This window comes from Salvia hispanica, chromosome 3 (assembly GCF_023119035.1).
Source record: "Salvia hispanica cultivar TCC Black 2014 chromosome 3, UniMelb_Shisp_WGS_1.0, whole genome shotgun sequence".
In the NCBI taxonomy this organism is placed as follows: Eukaryota; Viridiplantae; Streptophyta; class Magnoliopsida; order Lamiales; family Lamiaceae; genus Salvia; species Salvia hispanica.
In genome coordinates, this window is record NC_062967.1 from 51,346,899 (window position 1) to 51,371,726 (window position 24,828).

The 24,828-nt window shown below is 36.0% G+C and overlaps 2 protein-coding genes across 2 annotated transcripts; one reads left to right on the top strand and one right to left on the bottom strand.

Moving 5' to 3' along the window:
• Window positions 1-3,246: 3,246 nt before the first annotated feature.
• On the top strand, window positions 3,247-6,428 carry LOC125213831 (phosphatidylinositol transfer protein 3-like). Its single transcript, XM_048114582.1, has 6 exons — window positions 3,247-3,473; window positions 4,341-4,396; window positions 4,960-5,136; window positions 5,221-5,319; window positions 5,401-5,646; window positions 5,974-6,428. Exons 2-6 carry the CDS (start codon window positions 4,346-4,348, stop codon window positions 6,256-6,258), a joined length of 858 nt encoding a protein of 285 aa, XP_047970539.1. The 5' UTR covers window positions 3,247-3,473; window positions 4,341-4,345; the 3' UTR covers window positions 6,259-6,428.
• A 1,742-nt stretch (window positions 6,429-8,170) lies between these two features.
• Window positions 8,171-9,223, bottom strand: LOC125212345. Its single transcript, XM_048112479.1, has 2 exons — window positions 9,029-9,223; window positions 8,171-8,513 (listed from the first exon to the last, which is right to left on the bottom strand). The coding sequence occupies exons 1-2, from the start codon at window positions 9,199-9,201 to the stop codon at window positions 8,330-8,332; spliced, it is 357 nt and encodes a 118-aa protein (XP_047968436.1). The 5' UTR covers window positions 9,202-9,223; the 3' UTR covers window positions 8,171-8,329.
• Window positions 9,224-24,828: the final 15,605 nt, after the last annotated feature.

The window sequence follows — 24,828 nt, forward strand, 5'->3', positions numbered from 1 at the left end:
CATGAATGAGTCTATTATTAGATTTAGTATTGATATTCATTCTGGTCTTAAGCATGCTAGTGGCAGTAGTCCAGTGAAGCTTATAACCTATATCTACCAACACACATGAGAGCTTGTAAGATTTAGAGTTCTTGCTGAGGTTTTTTTGATATGACTTTTGGCTCTCAGTTACTGGTGAGTATGCTGATTGTGAATTGCTATTGCTAATCAATAATGACTTTACATTGCAAGTTGATTCGGATATCACACTGAGTATTGTGTTTGCATCATTCTTATCATTCAATCTCAATAGGGATGATCCTTCAACTGGTATTTATGGTATGGACTTCTATGTTGTCCTGGAGTGGCCGCCGCCGTGTTGGTATCCAACATAGGGTCACAAAGGAGGATTCAATGAAGTGGATCACATTGGTGCTTAATTTTGTCCTCTTTCTCAACGAGCAATTTTAGTTATAATAGGACATTTTGATATAAACAATCTGCATTGCTCCACCGACATTTTTTTGCTTTTCAAAATTTAGAACAAGATAATTGTATGAAGAAAATTTTCATATTTATGTTTTAGTTGGGATCTCCTCCCTGAATTATCTTTTCATTTATGGGATGTCCATTGTAGTTGATACGTTTTCCAAGAGATCAATGTGCCTGTGTTTGATTTAATTGAAAATGGTTTATAAATGCAATTTTCGCTGCTGTTACTTGTTTATTTACTAAATCTGTATTTTCAATCCATATAGGATGCTTACTAGCATTTCAAAAAGCATTAAACTAAGCGAACAAAAGATACTCTTGTTAGGTTGAGTTGAGGAAGATCTTGTTCAAAAGATGAATAATGCTCGGACTAATCAATAATTAATAAGTTATAAGAGCATCTCCAAAGAGAAAATTGAAAATATAAATGAAATAAGTTTACTTCTTAAAAAATTGAAATATATTATTCCAAAAATAACAAATTCTAAGAAAAAAAGGTATATAAAAAAGTATTATTTTTTAAAATAAAATAATAGTACTAAATACAATCGAAAATATAAAGGTATAATACTTTCTCAAATACCTCTTCATTGGAGAATGATTTTCATAAAAAGAAGACAAATATGATAATTATAAGATTTTACCTCTCCATCAGATAAATTCAAAATGGAAAAAATGAATAATATCTTCTCAAATACCTTTCCCTTGAAGAATGGTTTTTCATGACAGAAAATAAATATTATAGTCATAAGACCTTACCTCCTAAATTTACTTCTCCATCGGGAGATGCTTGTAGACTAATATGCATATTTAAAGCATGTGAGTAGGGATATCAGTGCAGCCTGCAATCCGTGGGCTGGCTCGAATAGCCCGCCAAATTTATAGGGTTCGGGCTGGAAATTTCTAGCGCAATAAAAATAAAACCTAATTAGCCCGCACTCGATTAACTCGCAACTCGTTAGGGTCAAACCCGAAAATCCGATAAAATTTTTATTATTCTATTTTTTCTAATCCTAATTCGACACATCATTGGTTAATTTTATAATATAGATAACTAAAAAAATAACTTTCAATATTATATTAAATATAGAACTTATATATTAAATTTTATTAATATATTAATTGATATATAAATTAAACACTTCAAATTCACTTAAAAAAATATTTAAATTTCTAAAACAAACACTAAAATTTCACGAAATATTTCAAATATTAGTATTTTATCATGTTTATGATTGAGATTAAACATACATCTCAAATTTATCATAATTAAATGTTTTACATTTTATGAATATAACTAATTTTTATCATTATTTATTGAATTGATTGCATGTTAATCATATTGGTAGCATCCCGATTAACCGGTTGGGTTAGCCCGAAACTTAAGCTTTTAGGGTTAGAACTGAACTTTTACAACCCGAAAGAAATTATAATCCGATTAACCCACAACCCGAGTAGGGTTGGCCCGAAACCCGATGGGCCTACCCGATTGACATCTCTACATGTCAAGTTGTTCAAATAGAGGCGCCACGTGGCAAGGAGAACGTGCCCAAATGATAACGCCATACTCTCTCCGTCCACAAAAAATAGGACACATTGTGAATGACACGATTTTTAATGTGGAATTGGTAACGTAAGAGAGAAGTAGTGTTAGTGGAATGTGTGGTCCATATTATTAATAAGAGAGAAGGAAAAATGTAAGAGAGAAGTTGTTGAAAATTTTCTTTTAGATGTGCTCTATTTTTTGTGGACAACAAGAAATGGCAAATGTATTCTATTTTTTGTGAACGAATGGAATATATTATATGACATGGTGTGCACCAGGCCACCACATGCTGCCTACGTGAATAGCTTAGCCGATTCACGAGTGATCCAATTACCCAAAATTAAATGGCGATACATTTAGGTGAATTTTGTGGTGTTTGAAGGTATCACGTATAATACTTGTGAGTTGTGAAGAAATGAAACTCATTTCAAATACTCCTAATTTATCTTACCTTTTCTTGTGACTTTTATAATTTATAGTACTATATATTGTTTATGTACTCATCATCATATGACTCTTTTCCTTCATTATACCACACAATAAGTATACATTTTTTAGATGATTTTGTTATACTAGACCAATTGTACAGAACATAGTAAAATATTCTATCTCCACGGTGGATGAAAATGATTTTTTTTTATACTTTGAAAGCTAACAATGCATGGAACTGATGACATATTGTTAGTTTTAAAAGTGACGAATTCAAGCACAAACATCACGTTTACAAAGGGGTTACTAATATATTATCACCGTCCACCATATGTTTTTAATTTTTTTTATCCTATATAAAAGATTTGCAACATCTATATATTAAAACACCCCCTCCCCCCTCCAAAATAAAATGTCTCATTTTGGGTGTTTGCGATTTTCATTTACCTTTTTATTTTAAATAAGTAGATCCCATCATTCATTTAAACTATTGCAAGCATATTTAATTATAAAATTTATACTCCTATACAAAAATAAAATTTATATTCTACTAATCCATTTTTCTATTCCTTTTTTTTTCATAGAATCAAATAATTTTTTAAAATCTAACTATAAATATCTGATAATTATTGTCATAATTGATTCACTTTCAAATCATTATCAATGAAGATTGAAAACAGACCGCAGAAGAAGTGGGAAATAAAAAAGTCTAGTCTGTTATTGCGTTGGCCGAATGCGAATCTCAACGCAGGCGATCTCTGACCAAAGTGACGCGTGAGAAATTGAATTTATGAGAAAGTGAGAGATCTAAACAAACTGCTTAATTTTAATCAATTGTCTTCCCTCTCCATCTCCCTCTCTCAATAAATAAGTGAGAATTAATTGTGGTCGACCACCGCCGCTGCTTTAGGTTGAGAAATTAAAGATACAGACCCTACTAAATCTCTCCCTCATCTTTCTATTAATTCTTTCATCTCTCTGCTCTTGTACAAGGACACCTCTTTTCCATCGCCTTTTCCTTTTCAAGGTAATACATCTCTCCCCCTCCCTTTTCTTTTTGTTTTTTTGTTTTAGTTGAATTCCTTGTTAGATTACTTCCTAAATTGGCTTATCCTCTCTCTCTCTCTCTCGATGATTATTCACTTGTTTTTCCCTTTTCATATTTTTTTGTACGATTAATTGTTCTGCTTGATCTGAAACATTGTTATATGATGCAATTAACGGAAATGCTTCATTCATTTGCTATGCTAAATCATCGTTCCTCTCTGTTTTAATTAATTGTGCTCATAACCAAATCGTGAAAAAGCTAACTGATCAAATTGGAAAGTAGTAATTCAGATTTTCTTTCTTTCTTTAGATCAAATATAATTAGTGGAGTAATATTTACTTTAAAGTTTTTTTTTTTTTTTTTTGGAAATATAGAAACATTTTTAAAGTTAAATTTGTTGAATTCACATACAATGTAGAATTAGAAATATCATAGTAATAAAGATAATACTAATAATCAATCAATCAGGTATCTTATCACTTCTCTAAAATTTTATTCTCATTAGCGAGATGCAAGAAAATGGTTTGACTTTTAGGAACTCATCTCTTATTCTTCTTAATTCTTTTTTATTTCAAATATTGTATTCTAATTAGATTCATAAGTGAGTAATCAAAACTACAAATTTCATCAAAATTAAAATTAATTGATGAATATGAAAGAGCCGTTGATTTTGATGGTAAAAAGAAGGATATATCGAAATTCAATTTTAACCAAATATTTATCTAATACTACAATTTATTAAAATATTTGTCCATTTAATGATGCACACTTTTGGTGGAAGGAGAATGTATTATGTAATACTGTATTTCATCTCTGTTTTTCTCACATTTCTATCTGATTTGGCAGTTAACATGTTTAGGAGAAAATCACAGGAGATTGACACAGTAGAACGAGATGCAAAGGTAACAAACAGACTTGAATAACGTGGAGAAATGTTTATTTGGCATTTTAGTTTTCTATTGATCAAGTGAAATCTCTATAGGCATTGTTTGATTCCAAATTCGTCAAGTAACTTAAGAGATACGTATGATTTTCATGTAATAATTCCCAACAAACTATCCAAGATGATTTTATTATTCCTCTTGTCCAAGTAATATCTGTTTAATCGTGTGTACTGTGTAGTTCCTATTGAAGTAAGGAAATATGTCTACTTTTGAGAATTAGGCTAGATAGGTAGAAGTAGCATCTGTTAAAATCATTTTAGTTATAGGATTTCTATCATTTGATCTAATTCTGTGTAATTCGTATTACATTGAAAATTGGTAGTGTAGGATCGGAAATTGTAATGATAAGGATAAATCAATCACCTATTATATTAATCATGAAAAATAAATGCACACTTAGTAGCAAAATCCCAATTTTCAGTAGCAAATACTCCCTTTGTCCCATGATACTTGCACTTTTCTATTTCGGCTCGTTTCAAACTACTTTTAAGTAAGGAAGTGAGTGATACCTTTGATGACAGGTTAAACAGCTCAGGGATGCTCTTGGTCCACTTTCTGGTCGCAGCTTGAAGTTTTGCTCCGATGCATGCTTGAGAAGATATTTAGAAGCTCGGAGCTGGAATCTCGACAAAGCCAAAAAGATGCTGGAAGCTACTCTTAAGTGGAGATCAGAATATAAACCTGAAGAAATCCGTTGGGTTAGTATTATTCATCAATATATCTTCAGTGTTTATACATAAGGCCATGGCCATTGACAATGTGTTTGCATGTTCATGTAACAGCATGAAGTAGCGCACGAAGGTGAGACAGGCAAGGTCTCGAAAGCTAATTTCCATGACCGGAAGGGGAGAACCGTCCTCATAATGAGGCCCGGGAAGCAGGTCAGTCTTGGTTTTTCCAGAGTAGCTAGCCTTTGATGGAAAGAAATCTCTCATATTCAACGAATCTGTCCTCTAATACAGAACACAACGTCGTCTGAGGGCAACATCCGGCACCTTGTGTACCTAATGGAGAACGCCATCTTGAACCTGCCCGAGGGGCAAGAGCAAATGTCGTGGCTCATAGACTTCAACGGGTGGACAATAAACACCAACATCTCCATCAAAACAACGCGAGATATCATCTACATTTTGCAGAACCACTACCCCGAGAGGCTTGCCGTTATCGTCCTCTACAACCCTCCAAGATTCTTCGAGGCATTCTGGAAGGTACAAACTACTTCCTCCGTCCACAAATAAACTTCCCATTTTTTTTGTTTTCGTCATTCCACCAATAAACTTCTTATTTGCTTTTTTACTACTTTTAATAATGGGCCCCACATTCCTCTAACTTTATCTCACTCACATTTAATTATATGTATATAAAAGTAGGACCCACATTCCACTAACATTTTCAACCCAGTTTCTGTTATATTTCTTAAAATCCGTGTCTAACAAATGTGCCCTTGTATTGGTGGACGGATTGAGTACAAAAAACTTCTTCGCTTTAGGTGGGGTCCGGGAAGAAAGGTTGCTGACTAGGAAGGGTTTTTGCAGGTTGTGAAATACTTTGTTGATGAGAAAACATTTCAGAAGATAAATTTTACCTACCCAAACAACAAGGAGAGTTTGGAGAAGATGAAGTCGTTTTTCGACACGGATAATCTCCCGAGTGAATTTGGTGGGAAGGCTACGTTGGAATACGATCACCAAGAGTTTTCAAGATTGATGGCGGGAGACGATGTCAAAACAGCCAAGTATTGGGAGTTGGATCAAACCAACGGCTACGACAACAAGACTAATGGTCATTCCAAGTCCGAGGTGGATACAGAGCCGTGCTGACCATTTGGTTGCAAGCAAATGTATTGCACTATAATTATAGCTGATCATATGGCTAATCGGGAATTTTATTTTGGAATAATTTATTAATCTATTATTGTTGTTCTAAGAACTGGATGGATGTGTACGGCATTTCAACTCTCAACATATGAATTTACCACTTCAACTAGCCATCATGATATTATTACATCGCCCAAGTGCAAAAGATGAAAACAATTAAAAGTCGAGTTATTTATTAGTGTGCCTAAAATCATGCAACTTAACGAAATATTGTTTATTTTACCGTGGCGAACGCGATCTTGTTGGATGTTCTTTCACTGTCGATTTCCGCCCTGATTCAGCCGATGGCGAAGAATAGGTCTTTATAACTTGAAGTGGAGAATAGAATGGAGGCTGGGGGGAGAAAAGAAGACATGAGAGATAAGACAAGAGAGAAGAAATAATGCAGTTAAAAGATACTCCATCCGTACCATTATAAAAGCGAGATGTATTCCTTTTTAGGCCGTCTCACAATAAGTGAGACATTTCCTTTTTTGGCAAACTAATAATAATATATTTCTCTTACTTTATCCTCTCTCCTATCTTTTCCTCTATTTTTTTTTACTCCTAAAAATCTATGCCCAAACAAATATCTCACATAAATTGGAACGGAGGAAGTACTAACATTATTGAAATTAGTAAATTGAGGTAAATTGGGTGATTGAATTGAGATTTTTCGAAAAAAATTAGCCTTAGTCCCCAGTTTAGTTAGTAAGATGCTCCCGCTCCATCTAATTTTCTATTTTTTCATGAAAACAAGTTGTTTTCAGAGGTTCAATGTGGGATTATTTTTATTTTTTCCAAATCATTCGACTTGTTACATTTATGGAATCGTACTACAAATCCACATTTAACATGGCTTGAGTTTTAAAAAAATTCCGCACTTCCTCCGTTCTATAATAATGGAGTAAGAAGTCGTTTCTTTTTTTAGTAAAAGTTAAAATATTTATTCTCGCTTACTTTACTTTTTCTTACTTTATTCTATTTTCATCCATATATTGTTTTCATTTCCTACTTTATTCTTCTTTTACTTAATCAACCCACTTAACACAATTTTTCTTAATCTTCATATCATAAAGAAATATCTCAACTACTATAGAAAAAGTTAGTAAAAGATAAATCCGACTTTTATATTAATTTTATAATATAACGTGAGTGAAATAAAGTTAATACTCTCTACATCCGTGATAGTTGAGTTGTATTTTTTTCTATTACCCCAAATTAATTGAGTCATATTTTTTTCCAAGAAGTCTCTATCTAACTTTATTGACTCAACTTAGCCTTTACTATTACTTAAATTCTGTACTAAGAAAAAAGTCTCAACTACGCCTTGTAAGGAGGGAGTAGTAATTGAAATCCATTGTTAATAGATAAATGAGATACTTATTGGTAGTCACGAAAATGACAAGAGTCACGAAAATGACAACATAAGACGGAATAAATAGTAATTTTGGATTTGTATGATCTGCAATATTTGATTTCACTGAACAGGCCTCACCTCAGTACAAACGTACACCATCACTTCCGGTAATTGGCTGAATCCAATCTTCGTGGTTTGTATCTATATTTTTCTTATTTCAGGAACATCTATTTACTTCCTGCTAGTATTGAACTTGGATTGGATTTGATGCCCGTGTTAATCCTTAATTGTTGATCTCAATTTTAAGATTAATTTTAATTTCGATTTTTAATCTCAATTCTTTGCTCGATCGCCTTCCGTTATAGTTTTATCTTCAGCTATTTGATAACTATCCATCCCGCATTCTTCCCTTCTCTCCCATGAATTGCGGTCTTGATTAAACTCACCTCAACTAATTCGAAACAACATTCGCTTTGATGCAAGAACATATCTTTTCACAATTCTCATTCTTTTCACTAAAAGTAGTAATTTGCCCAATATTATTTCCGCCCTTCCTCACCGTACTTTTGCAACAAAATTAAATATGCATAAAAGCATCAAAGTAGTCAAAAACCAAAGACACTAACTACAAAAGCAGGAAAAGGATATTAATTAAGGACATAAAATTGGTTGCGCTCAGTCCACGCTGGTTTGGTGTCGAGCTTTCTCCTTCTCCTTGACGTGGCTTCCTTGATTATGGTCGAACTCATCTTTCTCCTCTCCCTCCTTTGAAACGTATTGGTTCCCACCATAGATTCCACCAAACCCCTCTTCATCCGACCGGGTCGCGTATCCTTCGCCAAAAGAAGACATCGAGTCCCTTCATTGCATCAAAATACATCCATATCATTATCAACCCCAATCACCAATCTCATGTTTGCTTAAACTTAATCCTAAACTATTCACAACACAAAACAAACTCATAAACAATTCATTACCCATAAAGCAAACTCCAACAGCATATAACTAACAGAAATCCACAGAATTCATCCTAAAACCATTTGGTCATAGAAAGAGGAGGCACCGATGTAAAATAGTTATACTCCCTCCGTCCCATAAAAGTTGAGTCGTATTCCTTTTTAGTCCGTCCCAACAAAATTGAGTCATTTTCTTTTTTAACAAAAGACAAAACATCTAATCACTCTAATTTTATTCCATACTCTCTCTTATCTTTCCTACTTTTTTCATCTTCCCTATTTATTTAATATAAATTCTTAATCTCCGTGCCCAAAAGTTTTATCTCAACTTTTATGGGACGGAGGGAGTATTATATTTTTTAGTTTCAATTGCAGATCAACTTATTTTTTTATAAACAGATATTATGCATAAACTTACACTGTTTTGGATTCAGAGTCAGTCTGTTTCTTGGAGTCAGGCTCCCTTTGTTTTTGTTTGTGCGATTCCATTCTGATGGACGCGAATCGTATTGCACAAGACGGGGCTATGTGATTGGCGTTTGGGAGAGATTTTTGGTGAAGCGGTCTCGCTAATTTCACTGCATTAAGCATACTTCTCTTCTCTTTCACAAACCTCACAACAGCTGATTCTATATACAAATAACAAGAGGTCACGTGCGTCGGCGTAGAGCACGTGCATGCAGTATCCACGTGTCGGTTGTACTAGACAGGTGTGACGTCTAGAGCTTTCATCGGATTACTTCGTGTACATTTGTGAGAGATAATGAAGATAGACTTGTCAGAATCAGATGCATCTTTAATTATTTCCTCCATCCGACTGACGTGCGTATTCTTGAATAACATAAAATTTTAGGAAGAATTATTATTCGATGTAATAGTATAAAAATATTTAAATATTTATAAAAAATAAAGAGAGGATAATTTATTTTTAATAAAAATATGAATATTTTAAATTGAATAATAATAAAAAATAGACATTTTGAATTTGACGAAAGAAGTAGTTAAGTAAATTATGGGTCGTTATCATAATACCATGAACATAGCCAAGATTGAAGTCATATTGGCAGTCCACTTTTTATATACAAATTTAATAGTCCTATTAGTTAGTCAATATAAAGATATAAAATTTGTATGCATAGTCACTGTAACAAAAACAATTTGCATTTAGGGATGTCAATCAGACCAATCCATCGGGTTTCGAGTCAACCTTAATCAGGTTGTGGGTCAGCCATATGCGAGTTAATCGGATTGTGATTTTTCGGGTTATGAAAAATTCAACCCTATTCCTAAAAGCTCGGATTAATCGGGTTGCTACCGATAAAATTAACATGTGATCAATCAAATAAATAATAGTGAAAATTAGTTATATTTATAAAATATTAAATATTTAATTATGATAGATTTAGACCAGGGCCCACCCTGCGTGCAACTCCAGGAATAGATATCTCAGCCAAACGAGAGTTAGAGCATCCACAGCGGCTGACAAATTCAGCCCGGTCTCGTCTCGGAGAGACGAGACGCCGGCGAGACGCCGCTGTGGCGTCCATCTCGTCCCGAGCCCGTCCCGCGTCCCGTCTCGCCGAGGCAGCTGGCGAGACGGTCTCGCCACGCGCTGGACGACGTGGCACGTCACTGTTGGTGCGTGACGCCCACTCGCTGACCCCGCGAGTGGGCGTCGAATATCTGATTTTAATTTTAATTTTTTTAAAAAAAAAATCGATTTAATTTTTTTTTAATTAACGGTAATATTACCGTTTTTTTCAACGGTAATAATTTTTTTTTTCTTTTTTCTTATTCTATAAAATACACACTACTCTCTTTCATTCTCTATTCCACACACAAACACTACAAACACCACATCTACTCTTCTCTCAATTCACTTCTCTTTCCCTCTCCAATTTCTTTAAAAATGTCCGGTGATGGAAACTCCAGCGGCTCCGGCGGCTTTGATTTAAACGCGTTTGGCGACTGGGGGGCATGTGCAACTCGCTGGCTCGTTCGTCAACGCCGGGCACCGAAGGCTCGACGACGCCGGCGCCGTACCAATTTCCACATTTCGATCTGGATGCATACTATCGGCCCTCCCCCCCCTCCGAGGGCAACGCAGGGATTGTCCCAAATTAGGGAAAATTTTCAGGAAGAACACATTCTGGAATACGTTCCGTTCAGTAGCGGTAGAGGCTCCGCCAGCCGTGATACCGAGGACGAAGAGACCCCGGTGGAGGAGGAGGTGGATGAGGATCTAGGCCGTCATCCATACAACTCCAAGGAGACGATGACTCTATACACCTCTTGGCTCACCGTCTCATACGATCCCATCGTCGGGAATCAACAAAACAAATTGTGCTTTTGGCAGAAGGTCACCGAGCTTTACAACACAGATTCAAAGCCGAGGGGGAGTCGCCCCCGCACCGTGAAGATGCTCCGCGCTCATTGGGACCGGGTTGACAGAGATGTCAAAAGGTTTTGCGCGGTCTACAGGGGTGAAGCGAAGCATTACCAAAGCGGAGCCAGCGAAGCCGACATTCTGCGAGCGGCGATGCGCGTCTTTAGAGACGACGTCAAAAAAGATTTCAAACATATCGATGTTTGGCAGCTGGTCAGAAACGAAGATCGGTGGGCTGGCGGTGTCCAGTCCTCGAGCTCGAAACGTACGAAGCACACGGGGGTGGCTACTCGTCTAGTGAGGGCGGCGGATCAGGCAACGCCTCACATGAGGCTGGGGACACGCCCACTGAAGCCGGTGGCTCCTCCTCCGGTTCACGACGTCGGCCGCAAGGGACCAAGGCGGCGAAGGCGGCTAGAGGGAGAGGGAAGGGGAAGGGGAAGAGCCGGGGCGAATCGAGCCGTATACATGCTCTCCACGATGGCTGACACTTCCAAGATGACGCCTACCCAATACGAACATCATGTTCTCGGAATGCAGGCGATGGCAAGGCAACTTGGTCTTCAGCCGGGTGCACCGCCACCGGCTTCGGGGGATGATTCGCCGGCGGAGTAGTTTTTTAAGTGTTTTTAATTTCTAGTATTTTAAATTACGTGTGTTTTTATTTTTTAGGATTTTAATTATGTGTGTTTTTATTTTTTTAGGATTTTAATTATGTATTTTTTTTATTTTTAGGATTTTAAATTGTAATTTTATTTTATTTAATGAAGTGTGTTTTTTATTAATTGGATTTGTTGAAAATAAAAATGAAAAATGAAATTGAATGAATAGTTAAGAGATGAGATGGTTAAGAGATGGATTGATGTGGGTGCTATCTCTTAGTTAAGAGATGGAGTGAAAAGTACAGTGTGGCCCATGAATAGTGAAGAGATGAGACGGTTAAGAAATGGATAAGAGACACCGCTGTGGATGCTCTTAGATCCAGATGGCTGACTACCAAATGCCATTCCTCGGAAAGACCACCTTGTGGCCCAAGAGTTATGGAATCATGACCAAGGGGTCTTTGAGGCAGAGAAATATACATCATCCAGTTCTCCTTGAAATGTTCTCATCCAACTGAGCATCCTGAGAGCCATGTCCATGCAGCTGTGAACCACCAGGATGAAAACTGCTGATCTGTGGACCTGGAGGAGATAACATACTAGGCCTTCGAGGAGCAAAATTCATAGACGGACCCCTTCTGATTGAACCGCAAATGCTGGAAACACGACCAAGTCTGCTAGTTTGAGCTTGCCACTCTTCCGCAACGTCTCTGTGTACCTCTTCAATCTTTTTAGGACCTTCAAATTTCCTCCACTGCTGCCGCTTATTCTTTATCAGATCAATAGAATCCCTCAGCATGAATCTTACAGCGGCATATTATTGGATAGTTGTGTCATGATGTCAAAATAAGCATCCATGTGGTCCTTTGCTTTGGGATGATCTATCATTACACCAATTGTCCTCGTGCATTATTCTTTCAGTCAACATCTTATTCTTGTATAATTCTCCAATTAGTCTAATATTACCCAACACCTGTCTCCTAACACGCAGTCTCTTATCTTCTCTCTCTTCTTCTGTCTGTTTACTTTCACCTCCATCAGCTTCATATGCCTCCTGTTCTTCTCTTTCTCCTCTTTTAAATTCTTCCTGCCATTAGTTCAGGAGTAATCTCTTAAAAGTGACACTTCCATTGTCCACACTTTCAATTGAGCGCAGAAGTCAGCATACATATCACAGAAGGTATGCTCCATCAGAGCTTTATCGAAAATCTGCGAGATGACCCCATCACCCCACACAGTGTAACAACATTATCAACGTCGACTTGCTGAACTTGCTGAAAACTCTCTCATCTCCCTTTCTCTCTCTCTCGACTCCTTACCAGCGCCATCATCTCCCTCTCACTCTGCTCTCTGCCATCGCTGCATGCGTCCGTTGACAGTCTCAGTTCGCCGCTACTGCTGTCATCTCCTGAGCTGCCATTGCCCAGCTTCCCAGCCTCGGCTGTTCACGGCGACCACTGCTGCTGTTTGGGTCGCGAGACTCCGCCATGGTTGTCCCCGGTATGCCGCCTCTGTAGTCTCTCCTTGCTCTCTCCCATCTCGTCTTTCAATTCTTAAACAACTTCTAGTATTCATGATGTTTTCCACGACAATTTCACAGTTTCAACAAATTTAATTCTCCGCTCCTGCACTTTCCAATATATGATAGCCTCGACTTTTTCTTCGTTACTCAAATATGGGCATGAGCTCCATTGCTCTCGATCATAGAGCTCCATTTCTTTTCTCTTGCGGTAGTTCTCAAAAGTTCCTCTATAACATTCTTGTATACCAGTGCTTGCAAATACTTCGTCTCTCATTCGTTAATCTTGTATTGATCAACAACTTATACAGATGTCCGGCACCATAGAAGATTATTGGGTATATATAAATTATTTAACATTTCTCTTTCTCGAGGTCCGTCATCTATATATATCGCATAACATTCAATCCCTTAGCATCTCGCTACAAGCGGTCTCATAGATGCAGAATATTTAACATCTCGTTTATTAGTTATGTTGACGGATGGTGTGTACTTTCGGCGCGTGTCTGTTTAAAGAAACTTATTCCTCATTTGTATCCGAAAAGCTCAACTTCATCCTTTCACTAGAGTCTAGTACCAAGAACTCAAAAATTGATCAAACAGCCTTGCTTGGATAAAAACTGATTTCAACTTGAAGAATCACTATTGAAAATGTCTTTAATCGGAAACACTCCAAAATTAATCTAGGAAACCAAGGACAACATTTCTAGCTCGACTCTTCTTAATCTCATCACCAACTTGCGAAAATTGGTTTGTAAACAAAGCAAGGACTAAATCTATTGAACTTAACATATTCATTCTGAGAATTACATGGTTTAAAAGCTATCAAATAAAATCCATGGAGCTTGAGAATTTACTTCTGATAAGAGCTCGAAAGGTCATGAGATAGACCATGAAAACAGGATGAAACTGAATTAAGTCTCAAATTCCGTAGTAGGCTGCCAAATAAGATAGTTCAATTGTTAAATCAAATTTGCAAAATTCCGGCATCAATGAATGATGGCTCAAACATGTCATGGCATGAGATGGTTAATCGTGGGAGGGTTTAGAAGCATAGACAAATGTCATGAAGTAGCATTGATCATGGTTCGATGAAATCATGTTATTGAATAATGAAAACACATCAATGGGTTCACGGGTTTGTTAAATGCAACCAATCTGAAGTGAACTTTTTTTTGGGGGGAAATCAGCTAGATCAAACATGTTAAGGAAAAGAGAACACACGATAGCCTTAAATTGGTGTTTCCATAAGAAAAATCATTGAGCATGAAACAATTTATATGGTGGAACTGAGCTAAAAAGAATTTCACTTCTGCAAGAAAGAACTTGCCACTTGCATAGTTACGAAATAAAAAGGTGTACAAAAGTTCCAAGAAGAATATTCCATCCTTTGAAGAAACATGTATTGGAGATGTGATCATATTGAAGGTCATAACTGCCAACAACTTTAGGAATGAAGTTCAATGACGGAAGCTCGTACACTCAAAATATTGTTCAAAGAAGGATACGACCAATCAAAATATTCGAACTTATAAGGGCAACCCCAATTTCCTAGAACTTAGAATGAGTGACATAGGAAAAAGAAATAATGGGCATTACTAACAAGGAGTGAGTCAAATGGGGTCTTAAATAGACAAGGGTTCACCGTTAATCAAAAGGTTTCAAAAAGAATTTCTTAGAATCCAAGTAAGTACTGTTGATTGAAATCATTCATTCCAGCTACGAAGGTCACACTCCCTCGTTCATCTTTCTGAGGCCGAACATGGTAACATCGTTCTAAGAAACCGTGGATTCCAAGTTGATATTAATCATGTCATTACAACCAAATAATTGTAGTCAGTCGAAAACCATAACTTCATAATATTCTTGCACATTATAACAATCATTCTATTAAAACATTTTAATCATCCGTGATGCTTCTCTGCATGCAATAAAGGACATCTCCATTGTGTTGCTACTTTTAGGAAATTACGCAAGATATAGACTATACTAATTTAAATCGTGATTACGATCTGTCGTCATTGCATGGATACATTTGAAACTTCATTTAATCTTCACTATCCTTCTTTTCTTGAGATCTTAATCATATTCTTATGTTCTTAACGTTTAGGGAAACGATAGGAAATAGAATTATCCAACTAGAGATAAAATGGTTCGCACATAGCTTGCTCCAAAGTTTTGTGTAATTCTAAGAAATAGAAAAAGTTTCATGATCCACCGATCTCCATTCCCACTCTCAATCTCCTTGTCCCATGCCTTGAAAATTTTAGAGTTTCACTCCAAGCTTTCAGATTCTCGTATGTTTTAATTGATTGGAAAAGCAATAGGTAAGTTTTCACGAGCACGGTGGGTGTTGAACATAAAAGTGAAGATGTTCAGAATTTGTTGTGTCTTCATACATAGCATTATTCTACTCTCGAATGCTTCCGCTGAATGTTGTTTCTTTTGAATTCATGTATTGTTGACAAAATATCATTTTGAGTTGTTGATTGTCGAAGTGGTACTCTGATTTATTCGAGCTATTCTATTATATTGAGCTTTGGTCGATTTTTGTTGTTTTCCCCTTTCTTCCCCGCTTCTTTAATCTTCCCCTAGTCGCGATCCACCGTGTTTTCTATCCTTAGAAAATGCGGGCGTGACAAAGTGGTATCAGAGCAATTTTTCTTTCCGCTCTGGACCCAAGAGTCTTTTTCAGACATTGTCTAGAGTTGTTTCGCTAGACTAAAAAGTTGTGAATTGAAGGCTCAATATCCCGCTTCGCCACGCTCAACCGAGAAAGAGGTAATATATTTTTTTGTGAGAAATTTTTATGAGAAAGTTTCGAGAAAGCAAGGTGAGAAAGTTATAAAATATTTTATATTTTTGATGGGGTACAAAATTACAGTAGATTTAGAGAGGAGACCAAAAATAGATTATAAGTTAGAGATGTCATCAAATACTAATTAAATATTGTACTGAAATCAATTCATAATACACCACTAAAATAGTGAAAAGTGGATCTCATTCATAATAAAAAAGAGTTATTTTCAACAAAATTTCTCAAATATTCAAATCGTACATTACTTAAATCAATTTTAATTCATAAGCTCAAATTTAATAGAACAAAATAAATAATGTCAAATTTGCTATTTTAGATTTCGTATTTTTTTCTTCTTAATACTATTTCAGTTAATTATGCTCAGCTTTTTTAAAAAAAATGGGAGAAGGTCTCAAAACGCAAATAAACGCAAGACTTAGGGCATCCGCATCGCTCACTCGATGTTGTCTCGGTCTCGTCTCGACGAGACGCGACATCTCGTCGCGCGACACGTGCCGGCGAGGTCGGCCTCGAGTTGGCGAGACGACGCGCGCGCTGGAGGATGGCGTGACGCCCACTCGCCGGCCCGTGAGTGGGCGTCGGTGTTATGATGTAATAATTTGTTTTTGTTTTTTTTTTATAAATTCGAATGACCGTTGGCCTCAAACGGTCATTTTTTTTAATTTTCTTTTTCTTTTCTTTTATTATTCTATAAATATACTCTCATTTCTCTTCCATTCACTACACTCATCTATTCCTTTCTCTCAAATTGTTGAAAAAATGTCCGGCGATGGAAACTCCAGCGGCGGCGGCTCCGGCGGGTTCGACTTGAACTCGTTCGACTATTGGGCGAGCATGTACAACTTTTTGGGTACTCTCGGTTCGTCGCCGGGCACCCAAGCCTCGACCACTCCGCCGGCGTACCAAACACCACATTTTGATGTGGATGCATACTATCGTCCCTCCCCCCAGAGGTACGGGCAATCGCCGGGATTATCCCAAATTTCGGAGAATTTTTTGCCGCCTGAACGCACTTTGCCCGACTGGCCAATAGGTGGAGGCTCCTACTCCGGCTCCGGCAGGATCGGCCTCAGGCTCGGCGTCAATGCCGAGGAGGAAGAGGTTGTGGGGGACGGCACCCGTCATCTACACAGCCAAAACGAGACGTTGCTCTGTACGACGCTTGGATCATCGTCTCGTACGATCCTGTCGTCGGGAATCAACAAACCAACAAGTGTTTTTGGAAAAAAGTCACCGAAGTTTACAACGCACAAAGGCCGAAGGACACCTTTGCCCGCAACGTGAAGATGCTCCGCAGTCATTGGGACCGATGCGACAAAGATATCAAAAATTTTTGCGCGATATACAGGGCAGAAGAGGCGAATTATCAGAGCGGAGCCAGTGGAGCCGACATTCTGAGAGCGGCGTTGCGGGTCTTCAAAGACGACGTCGGTAAAGATTTCAAGTTTGTCGATGTTTGGTCGCAAGTCCACCACCTTGAAAGGTGGGCTGGCGGTGTCGAGTCAGGCTCGAAACGCACGAAGCCCACGGCGCGTGGCCACTACTCGTCTAGTGATGGCGGGAAGGCAACACCTCACATGAGGGCACGCCAACCGATGATGCAGGGGGGTCTTCTTCCGGTTCACGGCGTCGGCCAATACGGACCAAGGCGGCGAGAGCGAGGGGGAGAGGGAGAGGGAGGGGCCGCGGCGAATCAAGCCAGGCGGGCGAGGGCTCGGGCTCCGGCACGGGCACGGGCTCGAACACCCTAATATCCATGTACCTGGTCGCCACGATGGCTGACCTTTCAAAAATGACTCCTGCCCAAGTTTCAGCCCATATGGCCGGAATTGAGTTTATGCGAGCTCAACTTGGTATAGGGAATCAATCTAACTTGGGTGCACCGCCGACTTCGGGGGATGATGATTCGCCGGCGGAGTAGTTTTTATAGTTTAATTTAGAGTATTTTAATTATGTATATTTTTTTTATTTTTTTAGGTTTTTAAATTGTATTTTTTATTTTATTTAATGAAGTGTGTTTTATTAAATGAATTTGTTGGAATTAAAAATAAAAAATGAAATTGAATGAATAGTTAAGCGATGGTTAAGAGATGGAAGGATGCAGGTGCTGTCTATTAGTTAAGAGATGAGCTGAATGGTTAAGAGACGGACAAAAGACATGATGCGGATGGCCTTATGATTAACTTGCTTATTTATTTATTCAGCTCTTTTAAATAATTTCCATTCGATAAAATTGTAAATATACGTTTGCATATTAAAGTATTTTATATAGTAGTATATTTCAACTTTAATAATTTAATTGATGTTTTCAACCATTTAGGAATTAGTATGCAAATTTACTTTTCATCATTTTACTACTTATAAATAGAGTGCCTACTTTTATAATTGAATCGTAAAGATATACTAGTATTGTAGTAGAATTTTTGTATACCATTCAATAGGAATAATAAATAAAAGCTCTTTCAGATATATGACAAAACAATATCGAATTATATTTATGAAAGCCCAATAAAAGAACTAGCCTACTAAATTTGGCCCATCGTATAAATGCATTTGGTTTCAATTTCGTCTTGGAATTCTAAATTTCTAATGTACTCCTAATTTTCGACTACACAATAATGACAATATTAGTAATATAATTTTGATAAATCCAAATCTTATGTGTCATCAAGCTTTTCTAATAAATCCAATTCCGTTTTAAAATCCATTTTTGTCTCCTTTCTATTTATACTTTTATTCTAATCATGTCAAAAAATAAGTACTCCATAATGGAGGCAGAAAAAAATCTTTCCGTAAATATTATGCATCCGACTTTTTCTTAATTTAAATTGATTTCTTTCTCTTTTTAAGTCTAATTATAGCCTTGATTATATTTATATAATTGAATCACAAAATCCCCAAATTTTCGCTTATAACATAATCCCCAATTTTATTGAAATTAGGTTAAACATAATGGAGAAGAAGGGGTTCTCCTTCATAAAACCGCCGCTCCATCCCCGTCTCGGCTCAACTCGGCTCTGGATTTTTCATTTCATCAAGTTTCATCATAGAACTATGTTATGTTATGTTATTAGGAAGGATGCTATTTTGAATCTTTTAATGTCATGTTACTATTAGTTTCTCGTGATTGTTGGAGCATTTTCCCTTTAATTCTTGAACCATAGACCAACTTTTGGAAACTTCTCTTCTGTTTCAATTTATATGTGATTATTCACAAGTGTATATTAGAATGATTAGGCATTAAAGCCACCGGTTTAAAGGAAGATTTGATATATACTTGACCTTGCATTTCTAATTTCTAACTCGTGCATAAATTCATAAGACCATTAGGAGTTGATATTATATAATACGGAGTACGGGAGTGTTATATTGCTAACTCATAACTTAATTGCTAACTACAACTAAATAATAGCCATTAGATATTCAAATTAAGGGCTTAGATCATTAATCTCTAAATGTCAATAAGATCAACGAAAAACGTCAATAAGGCCATAGGATTAATTCCAAAAAAATCAATAGGGGTATTAATGTTAATTAACTACATGTTTAGTTATAACTAACTTTTAAAAGAAATCCCAAAACTTTAAATTCATATAACATAAACTAAATTAAAGATAATTTTATAAGGATTTCAACGATATCCTACATGCATATGTTCCGACGTCAAAATTTGAAAAAAAATTTAAAAATTTTAAATTTTTTCGTGCAAGCAAAAATGTAAACATACTATATAAAATATGTTAATATAATACATGTAGAATGTAATAAACAATGAGTTAACATTCTTAAAGCATTGTGTTGATATTTTTGAAACACTATATTGACATTTTCATCAAAAACCCTAATTTGGAGTTTGTTTTTTTATCTTTTTTTATTTTATTAATAAAAATGAAAATTACACGTGGCAAATTGTAGACCACACGTTTTCTAAAATCCTGTGATCTTAAATTAATTATAGTTAGCAATTAAATGATGAGTTAGCAATTGATCACTCTCCATACGATACGGAGTATATCATTATAATTTAACATTAATATCACTAAATTATTTTAATATTAATTCAATATTTATTTTCATAATGCGTTACTCCGTGGTGTAGTAAAGATAATATGTGATGGCAATCCGCAGCACCCAACATGTGGTGTAACCTTTAAATATGACTACCACATAGTTTGATATATAGGAAATTAATTATATGACAAAACCTTTATTTTGAGACTTCTATTATAAAATTATTTTAAAATTTATTTTTTATTATATTTTTATAATGCATTCAAATATTCAAAGCATAAATCCATAAGAGCATTAAGAGTTGATATTACATGATACGGAGTGTATCACATTTAGATTACTACTAAATTATTAAGAGTTAGATATTACATGATACGGAGTGTATCTCTATAATTTGATATTTATATTACTACTAAATTATTAATATTAATTCAATATTTATTTTCATAGTGTGTTAATACTCAATAGTAGTGATAATGGCAATCCATGCCCCCAAACATGTGGGTGTATTCTTTAATGGCATGATTACCACGTAAATTGATAGTACATATATAGAAAATTAATTATAGGATACACCCTTATTTTTTTAAGACTTACATTATACAATGTGTTGGGATTTATTTGTTTATTATATTTTATAATACATTCAAATATTCAAAGTATATACCGGAAAAATTATGTTTTCTTCTGTATAATTTTAATAATAGTGTCATCAAATGATCATATATTGATCATTCTTTTTATATTTACACATGTATTATAATATTATATTTAAAATCAATAGTTTAAGATAATATTTCATATCATAAAATTCGAAATAAGCGAAAAATTAAGTGACATAAAATATAATGTACTTACAAGATTCCAATTAGAAAGAATATAAATTAATCAGTTTTTGAAACAAAATAGTGTAGGGGTTATAGTGTAAATTGATAGTTCTATTAAAATGAATTTTCGAAACTAATAAAAAATGAAAATTATACATTTATAATTACTTGTATGTTATTCCCACGTTTGATTTTAGGCCGTAAATTTAAGATTGATTTTTTAATATAATATAGACGAGTTGAAATGGAACGGTGCAATTAACATGAAACCGAGGGAGTAATAATATTTTATTTTAAAATCCATTTTTGTCTTCCTATTACTGTTTCTATAAATCTATTTCATTGAATCCCAAAACAAAACCCCCAAATTTTGGCTTCTAACAAATCCCCAAATTTCAAGTTGATTCGAAATTAGGTTAAAGAAATGGAGAAGAAGAAGGGGTTCTCCTGCAGAAAACCGCCCCTCCATCCCCGTCTCGGCTCAAATCGGCTCTGGATTTCCGATCAAATGCGCAGTAGCAAGAACGATATGCATGTAAAGACCATGGCTGGGATATTTGCGACTATGGTAAAGGGAAGGTACAATCTTCACGAAAATTGGTCAAATGATTATACGTTAGATCTGGCGGAATTTGTTGTAAACAAGGTTCGAGCTACGCCATCTGATAAGAGATGCGAATATGACGATCGTCCTTATCCCCGCCCAGAGGATTCGCCTAATCATCCTTTTCCCTTCCCAGAGGATTTACCTTCACGTTTAGTGTATGACAGTGGTAGGTCATTCGCACTAATCGTCCAACTTGCCTGCAAATTCAAGCAAGTGTGGTGGCCTCATGATTTTACTGATGATCTCGTTCAATTAGCCGTAATGAAGCTTCAATCATCCACCAAGCCACTTGATGCTGATGCATTACCCCCCAACAAGAAACTCAAATCATAGAACTATGTTATGTTATGTTATGTTACTAGGGAGGATGTTCTTCAATTTTTTTATTTTGAATCTTATAATGTTAGTTATTAGTGTGTCTGATGTTAATTCTCTGTTGATCTGTGATTGTTGGAGCATTTTCTGTTAATTCTTACTTTTGGATAAGGTTTTTCAGTTTATTGGTGATTAGAAATTTAGAATAATGCTGTTGCTCTGTATAGTTTATGTTATTCTTATACTATAATAGAGAGGACTCCAATTACTTTAATGGGATAGAAACATTGCTACCTTCATTGCCGTGGTATGATGTTTGAATGGAGGAAACTACACAATGACTCCTTTGTAGTTGCAATTTGGCATGGTACAGACGATGCCTCAATGGTTGAGGAAAATGGAAAAGATATAACGTATTAGCAAATTTCCCTGTCCAAAGGATCATAGAACAAGACTATTATCGTGTTTTCGATGTGATTATATCATGAAAATGTTAGTATGTTATTAGGATGTTGAATATATTAATGTCATGTTATTAGTTATTCGTATTATCTGCTGTTAATTCTCTATTAATCTATGATTGTTGGAGCATTTTCTATTGATTTATGACTCTCAGTGTTACCTTTAATTCTTGAAACATAGAGCAACTGTTGGCTAAGGTTCTCTTCAGTTTTCAGTTTATTTGTGATTATTCACAAGTGTATGTTAAAATAATGGGGTCATGTTTCATATATTCTTGACCTTGTTGTTTGAGGAATCTTAGTTCTATTTTAGATGCTCTGTATAGTTTATGTTATACATAGAGAGAACACCAATTACTTTAATATCTCCATCTGCTGGGATAGAACATTGCTACTTTCATTGTCATGGTATAATGCATGGCACAGACAAATGCTGCAATGCTTCGTGCAGCAAAACATACAATTTTTTGAGGTAAGCAGTATTCCTTATCAGTTCAAGATTCTCAACCTTTTACTCTCATCACCTAAAAGTTTGGTGTTGTTTTAGGTTCTAATACACGTTGATCTTTGAGCCTTGGCTGGTTAGACAAGGTATCCTAACATCTGATGAAAAATTTATAGCCATATAGAGATCCAAGCATTTAGCCTCATCGAGTGCTGGCGATTGGAATTGAGTAATTTCTTATTCTCTCCAGTAAACAAGTTGAGTTTATTTGTATGACCGTTGAGTGATTTTTTATGTTAATTTGTGACATTTTTTCCTCATTGACTGCAGGTGACAGTTAAGCCATCCCTACCTATGGGGAATTGTCAAATGCAGCAGCCAATGTTTATTTCAAGTCTTCAGCCACATCCGATTCAAGGACCAAACTATAGCTTTCCAACAACTGATGGCTTATCAACTACCTTTTCAGTTGGGTAACATGGGGTCAATATGACTCCACAGATTTGTCAGCAACAGGCTAGAAAATAAGGTGGTTCTCGGAAAAATGTGAAGATTACACATTCAGTGACTCATGAAGAGTTGAGACTGGAGGGTTTGCCTGCTCCTAGATCACATCCTGTTGTGCCACCTCAATCACATTCTGTCCCATCATTTCCTGAAAATCGCCAGATGAAATTCTTTCCCATTTCTTATAGCACTCTCTGTCTATTTTCTGCTGCTAGCTCCATTCCATCGAGTCTGACTTAATACACAAAAATACCCAATCCTGATACCTGACTTGCTATCACTTTACAGGTTTGAATCTGTTCCAGCTGTCTTGGAGGATGCTGTCAATGATGCCCCGAGAGCAGCTGAGTTCCTCGGTTGTATTTTTGCTATAGTCGTCTTAGAGAGTGTCGTTTAAGCTTTTCTGAAATCGGACGGTTGGTATACGGATGTGGAGAAATATCAAGGGAGCCTTGTGTAGGTGGGAACTATCTTGGACTCAATCAAATGAAGCAAAAAAGTCTTCTAGGGAAACAGTATTCGTACCAATTCTAGATTCTGAGCTTTGTACTCTGATCACTCTACTTACTATAAATTGTTGGTGTCCTTTTAGGTTCTAAAACAAGTTTGATCTTTTAGGCAAGCGTTGCTAAGCTTGGACCTCTATATGTGTCATAAACTACTATCGACTGTATTTGGTCAACACTGAATATTGTAGTTAGTCTAAAATCTTCATTTTTTTCTCTCTAAAATCTCAATCTTCATCGAGTTTTGGTGAAGTCTATGGAACTATGCAATTGTGACATATTGAAAATATTTGGTAGGATGTAGAGCATGTGATCTACCCAAGTATAAAGGATTCTCTGATGTCTTATACCTTGATGGCTTACACTGAAAGAGACAATAAGGAGGTTTCATCTTTTCATGTTTTCACGCTGAAGGTAGTATAACCTAAGTTTCTCATTTCTTGCCGTCACTTTTAGGGTTACAATGGCAGTCGATTAATATGTGCACCATTGTTGGTAATAGTTTTAATTCTCTATTATTTTTTCTATTGTTGGAGCATTTTCAATTGATTTATGATTCCTCAACTGAGATGTATTCATGAATGGAGTCGTTGCCTTTTACCTTAGAATAAGCATTTTTGGGTGAATTGTTCAATAGAAAAGCTTTAAACTGTACAAATAATTTCTAGAATCTTGTTTGGTGGTGTTGTTACAGAGAAGTATAGTGTAATAGTAAATATCTACTCGCTGACTCGGTGCATGTTGCAGTTTCTATCGATGAAGCTTGCAACCGTAAGTCCAGAGCTCAACATGGATACAGACAGGATTCTTCCATAATTGTGAGAAACTCTCACTCTCTCCACATTCCTAAACTCATTTTTCTCAACAAACCAAATCACATTCCATTTTTGATTAGTTTCTTCACTTGCGTGGCGGAAACAACATCTGCTAAAACAAACCAATTCATTTGGTTTCTCAACAAACCAAATAACATTAACATAAATATACTATTTTCTCTCCGCACTTAACACACAAAACATATGCTAAATCCCCAAATATTAGTTTATTAATAAAATGTGAGCGAGGATAAGTTAATGGAATATGAGTCCACAAGTAAATTTCCAAATTTCTTCGATCAAATCTAGCTACAGTTTAATGTAGGCGTTTGGCTTGCGCATTGTAGCTCGTCTTGAACCTTGGAAGCTGAAGCAGTTAACACAAATCTATCATATGTA

Excerpts from the sequence above, each read along its gene's own strand:
- LOC125213831 (XM_048114582.1), top strand. The coding sequence starts at position 4,346 with ATGTTTAGGAGAAAATCACAGGAGATTGACACAGTAGAACGAGATGCA. Across the intron at positions 4,397-4,959 it reads CAGTAGAACGAGATGCAAAG|GTTAAACAGCTCAGGGATGC; the intron begins GTAACAAACAGA and ends CTTTGATGACAG. Across the intron at positions 5,647-5,973 it reads TCTTCGAGGCATTCTGGAAG|GTTGTGAAATACTTTGTTGA; the intron begins GTACAAACTACT and ends GGGTTTTTGCAG.
- LOC125212345 (XM_048112479.1), bottom strand. The coding sequence starts at position 9,201 with ATGCTTAATGCAGTGAAATTAGCGAGACCGCTTCACCAAAAATCTCTC. Across the intron at positions 8,514-9,028 it reads GACTCTGAATCCAAAACAGT|GGACTCGATGTCTTCTTTTG; the intron begins GTAAGTTTATGC and ends GATGCAATGAAG.